We start from the raw sequence: 5730 nt of genomic DNA on the forward strand, positions 1-5730 counted from the left end.
CTCAAGGATAAGCATTAATTCTCCCAAGTCGATTTCCATAGATGGGCCTTGCTTGCAGGAGGGATATTAAAACCATATATGTCTGATCAAATCCACCTGAGGTAAGGATGAGGGGGCTCATGGCTTGCATGCTGGTCACCTAACATCTCGCTGAAGATACCTCTTTCATACATCCAGATTGATCCGCATGCATTTTTTGGTTAATGGGTGTAGTTAAACCATTGGTATGGATATCTAAATCAATGCTTCCCAACTTGCTCTAGTTTTGTCTTTAAACTTAGGAGGTAGGGAGCATGTCTTTCTCATAGCTGATGTTTAGGTATAGATCTCCATCCCATTTGTCCATTAATTTCAATTTTCCCCTTATCTCCATCCCATTTGTCCATTAATTTCAATTTGCCCCTTCTCCAATCGACAAGCATGGTTGACCTGCTTATCTCCCTCAGAATTTTGGTTCCTTAGGATGTGGAAGAAGCCTTTATTCAAGAAGGTGTCTAAGATACTCCCGATTTTGAGAAGGAGGAGATTTAAATTGTTGGCCTTCGGATTTGATCCATCGTGCAAAAGTTGAATAGCTATCATAGTGTCATATATTTGTGACCTTGGGAATGCCTCTTTCCTTAGCTAATTGAACGCTTAACAAGAGCCTGTACATCTCAACCATGTTGTTGGTTTCTTTATTGAATCGTTAAGAGAGAATTTGTGATCCTAGGAATGCCTATTTCTTTAGCTAATTGAAGGCTTAACAAGAGCATGGACATCCATGAACCTTGATTGTATTTTTTGGAAAGAGAATATAGGAAAACAGTGAAATCTAAATTTTGATTCAAATATCTTTGATGTATTCATTGACGGATTAAAATTTTTAATAACGTTAAATAAACTCTTTTTATTTTTTAAAATTTATATTTAGATATCTAAAATAAATTTATATATATCAACATTTTTCAATCATTTAATTTATATAAATATATCAATTTAAGCTCAACCAAATCCATCAAAATTTACTTTATAACTCAAAAACACAATGATACTTTAGAGAAAAAGATTGTGATAATTTTTGTTTTGCACATTTTAATCAATTTTTTAATAGGCAGTAAAAATCACCATCATATTTAATTTTTACGCGTAATAGAAAATAAAAACATACTTATTTTTTAAAAGTAATAAAAAATTAAATTAAATATTTTGCCGTCTTTTAAACGCTTGAGTACAGGGCTTTGCCGCCTTTTGAACGTCTAACAGCGTTAGAGCACAGGGTCTTTGCCGTTTTCTGAACGCACCAGTGCTGAGTAGAAGTGTATAAATGGCGATACAGAGACCCAAAAGGATAGAAGCGCTTCAGACGGGATCCACTTTTATATGTAAGTGGCATCTCTGCTTCAGATCTATTGTTCAGACGAGCTTTTCAGGCAGCCATGGACAAAATAGGCTCTGGTAAATGGACCATTTGGATTGTCGTCCTGTTGTTGTTTGGGATGATTTTATTGGTAAAGAAGCATATTTTTGTATTTTTCCTTTCATTTACAAATAAATTAACCTCTTCATTCCTGGCATTGTAGGTGGATTTTAGAACATCAATTGCGGAGGGAAAACAAAACACAGAGGCGACAACAATATAACATGGGTCAATGATGCTAATTACATAGACGTCGGGCAGACAGTAGAGATAGGGAACGCAGCTGAACAAAGGTTCGGTTCTTACTTGAATAATCTCAGGTTTTTCCCAAAGCCTCTCGACAAGTCTTGTTATGAGGTTCCTGTGGCCTGGTCTTTTCCTGGAAATTACAGTGGATTCCAACACTTGCCAAGCTTTTCTTACTCTATTGAGACATTGGGTATGTTGCATACGCAAAACTTAACAATCACAAATCGATATTCTCCAGATAATTTTGAAGGAATCTTGGTTAGTTCTGGGGCATTGCTGTGTATTTGCTTGATCAGAACCTCGGAGACTGATGATCCCTTTATCAATGTGATCGAGTTGAGATCCTCGGAGATCCCTTTATGTATGCAGAGGCTAAGCCAGGAACAATGCTGATAAGGTTTCAAGAAAAGGTAAATTTTGGGATTTTTTATCCATTGTCATAAATCTCTGGGATATTTAACCCATTATGATATTGTCATAAATCTTTGGGATCTTTGATCCAGGCCAGAAGAATAACACTATTTTTAGAATCTAGGCCTTATCCAAATTACTCCAATAAATTCACTATAAATAATTTTTCCATATAGTTTTGTTTACTTTGATATGAAGATGGTTCAAACTGTTCCATATAGTTTTGTTTACTTTGATATGAAGATGGTTCAAACTGTTGAAGAACATAACTCTCCAGCACCATTATTAATTTGTTATCGAAATGGATGGTGCGGTTTATAAAAGGAAAATCATTTGTTTTAGAAAATTCCACTGTGGCTGCATTAACCAATTCCGGTTGAAATTGACAGGTAATTTCTTGAGAATAATCACCAAATTTCCCCAGTTTAACTATGTTGGAGAGAGTGTAAGTTTTTCCTCAAACATAAAAATTTACATGTTTTCTAATATTGAGCTGATTCATGATGCATCGTCACTTTGCCCCATATTTAGCAGCCATTTACTTTGCTTTCTTGCGCAGACATCTGCATAACAACAGCCTAATTGGCAGTGTTCCAGACTGGTTATCTGAACTGGAATTAAGTGGCAGTGTTCCAGCGTAGATCGGTGTTTTTTAATATCTTACGCACAGAACAATAATTTCAGTGGCGTACTTCCCGGGCAACTTCTCTGCAAGCGTTCATTAAAACTCACGTAATCACATCCTATTTCATATTGCTTCAATTTATTTTGAAATTAAATATATCTTTTTATATTGCGCGCTGTATACTAGGATTGCCATTTACAAAAATACGAAGCCTAGTAGTATTCATAATGGAAGGGCGCTTTCTTTGGTGTGTTGCAGCCGCTATGGGAATCCCTACCTATGTATGCATAAGGGGAATGCATCCTGCCAAATTCAAATAAAAACAAAATGAGTGTTGTCTTTGGAGTAATATGGGTGGAATTGGATGACTAGGTTTTAGACTAATGGTGAATAGGTGCATTGCTATTAGTTCAAATTCCTATAAGTGGTTTCACCCCTTACAGTAAAAACAAAAAAATATTAAATGGAATTCTAATGACGCTAAGTATCTATCGCAAAAAATTCAGAAGGGAAGCAGGTGTGGTAGCTAGAAGCAGTGGTATGAAAGCAAACCAAAACATCTGGTAGACTAAGCTCACTCAATACAATGAATTTTTGAAATACATTGACATATATTTTTTATTAATTACTAGGGACTCTCATCAATTGCTAATTACCAAGGATTCTCATCCATTGATTTAGAGAAAAGATAAGTACTGTCTGTTATATAATGCCTATTCCTGTGAATAATGTCATTATCATTTTTTTTTAATCTTCTTCATGAGACTATGTGTTTATTACGTGAAATGATTGGATTGCAGACTACTTGATGACAATAGTGCTGAAAGTATCAAAGCCTCGTGCGTTCACTCTATATGAGCTGAAGGTAGCCACAGAAAACTTTAGTGAGAAGATTCGAGAAGGGGGATTTGAATCAGTGTTCTTTGGTAAATTACCTGAAGGAAAGGATATAGCAGTTAAATTGCTTTCATTGTTCTCCAAGCAAGGAGCTCAAGGGATTTTAAACGAGGTAATTTTAAGGTTTTCAAATCATTTAATTTGAATTTGATGTAAGCCCACTTCATTATTATGACACTGTTATACTTCTTCGTATATAACACTAACATAATCACTTTGATAAACAGGTTGATCTTCTTTCCAGAGTCAACCATAGGAACTTGGTATCTTTACTGGGATACTGTAAGGAATCCAGAGAACTTATGCTTATCTAAGGACACCTCTATGGTAAAATATATCTAACAGAGATCATTTGTTGGAATCGTTAATGGAATAAAGAAAGTAACCAACACCCATTTGGTTCTTATTTTCTTTATCAGGTTCTAGTGCAGGGCTCAGCAAGAAACAAGAGTCAAAATAGTTTTAGATGCAGCTCAGGGTAAGTCCTCTTATCATGATGTACAATGGATTTTTCAGATCAGTATAAACTTCTTGCCGTAAAAACAACTAAATATCTACTTATGTCTTACAAAAGACAAATTATGGCTAAACATATTTCTATTTGAAGGACTGGACTACCTGCATCAGGGTTGCAGACCAAGGATAATTCACAGAGATGTCAAGACCTCCAACATCGTTTTGGACAGCAATATGAAAGGAAAATTGGCCAATATTTGTCTGTCAAGAATGACAATAGATTGGGAGGATTCTCATGTCACAACTACTGTGAAGGGAAAGGCAGGATACCTGGATCCAGAGTATATGCACTCTCTTTGCAACATTGGAATGCAATTAAATACCACATAGCAGTTTCATTTGGTAAGTATTTCAACACACAAATGTAGATGGAGAAAAAGTGATGCGTATAGTTTTGGTGTGGTTTTATTGAAAATAATGTGTTCGAAAACCCATAGATTTACATGTACAGGAAGTAAACCTCATTAACCGGGGAATGCCTCTGATCCAAAATTCTAAGCATGCAGCAGAACTTACAGATTTCGGAAATATTCTTAAATCTGAACAATTGAACAATCTGAAATATTCTTAGAGTATTGTAATGCATCTTCTGCCTCATAACAATAATAACTGGCATATTTATATTGACAGGGGACACCGTTTCAGCTGCAAATTTTCGCGGCGTGATGGCAGAAATCATTACAAAAGGTTGCAAGGAAATTATTAGATGGAATCCATCACTCGTGTTGCAGAAGTGGCGATTAGATGTGTTCGTGCTGAGCCGTCTTCTAGGTCCAGCGCGAGTGAGGTGGTAGGGGAGCTGAAACAGGCTAGCAAACTGCAGGAGGACAAGGCTTCTATTTCAACTCCAGGGGACATTGTTATTGAAAGTAAAGATTTGCAGGCCTGCTCCATAATGGACTGGGGTGACGACAGCTCCAACATTTTGAAAGTAGGAAGATGAGTTCAGTCGTTGTGTGGTGTGCAGTCAGATAAAATAGTTTCCTGGTTTCGTTCACAGTGACTGAGCTGAGTAGGCCTTAATGAAAGAATAAATTTCCTCTTCCAACAGTGCAGTTCAATTCAGTTTTACAAATTCAAATCCATGTTAAAACCAAACTATCATAATTTAGGGTGTTTCCTTTAATGTGTTTATCTAGGATATATTTCTCTCAATTGATAATATAAGATGAGTTTTGACCTTTGATTCAACTCCTATTTATTGCTAGGAAACATGTAAATTTTATAGAAGTGTATAAGAGATCGATCTAAGTGTACTTTAAATCCAATGGTGTTTATTAGTTACTTTAGAAAAAAAATTGTTTTATTATCTTTTTTACAAATAACTAATCTTTTGTGGTGATTTTTTTAAATTTAAACATTAGCAATCTCATGTTAAGGTTTTGAAATATTGTAGAACTACTTGAACTAATATGAATACTTTTTATTTCTATTTTTTTGGGCTATGTCATTTACTAAAATAATCCTTTCAACGAATAAAATTCACTAAATACAATTAAAACAAGAAATTAAATAAAATATTTAATTTTTACTTTAGCTATCCCATGCTAACATTTGAAATATGAGACTACTAAATGAAATCGTTTACATCCACACATCATTCCATCTAAACCTCTAATGATTTATGGTGTCT

General features: G+C 35.1%; 1 protein-coding gene across 2 annotated transcripts; it reads left to right on the forward strand.

Moving 5' to 3' along the window:
• Positions 1–1256: 1256 nt before the first annotated feature.
• Positions 1257–5283, forward strand: LOC149242463 (uncharacterized). 2 transcript variants are annotated; one of them, XM_089367690.1, is made up of 10 exons: positions 1257–1437; positions 1563–1719; positions 1887–2058; positions 2449–2504; positions 2619–2791; positions 3485–3693; positions 3809–3908; positions 4001–4059; positions 4189–4439; positions 4728–5283. In XM_089367690.1, exons 7-10 carry the CDS (start codon positions 3906–3908, stop codon positions 4889–4891), a joined length of 477 nt encoding a protein of 158 aa, XP_089223816.1. In that variant the 5' UTR covers positions 1257–1437; positions 1563–1719; positions 1887–2058; positions 2449–2504; positions 2619–2791; positions 3485–3693; positions 3809–3905; the 3' UTR covers positions 4892–5283. The 2 variants fall into 2 exon arrangements, with proteins under 2 accessions (XP_089223816.1, XP_089223815.1); XM_089367689.1 differs by having other exon boundaries at positions 1563–1692.
• Positions 5284–5730: the final 447 nt, after the last annotated feature.

Source organism: Pinus tabuliformis, chromosome 8, assembly GCF_031772625.1.
Source record: "Pinus tabuliformis cultivar Carrire ecotype Pingquan chromosome 8, CPIR1, whole genome shotgun sequence".
Lineage (NCBI taxonomy): Eukaryota > Viridiplantae > Streptophyta > Pinopsida > Pinales > Pinaceae > Pinus > Pinus tabuliformis.

Coding starts and splice junctions, on each gene's coding strand:
- LOC149242463 (XM_089367690.1), top strand. Junction 4,060..4,188: donor AGTTTTAGATGCAGCTCAGG/GTAAGTCCTCTT, acceptor TTCTATTTGAAG/GACTGGACTACCTGCATCAG. Junction 4,440..4,727: donor CCACATAGCAGTTTCATTTG/GTAAGTATTTCA, acceptor TTATATTGACAG/GGGACACCGTTTCAGCTGCA.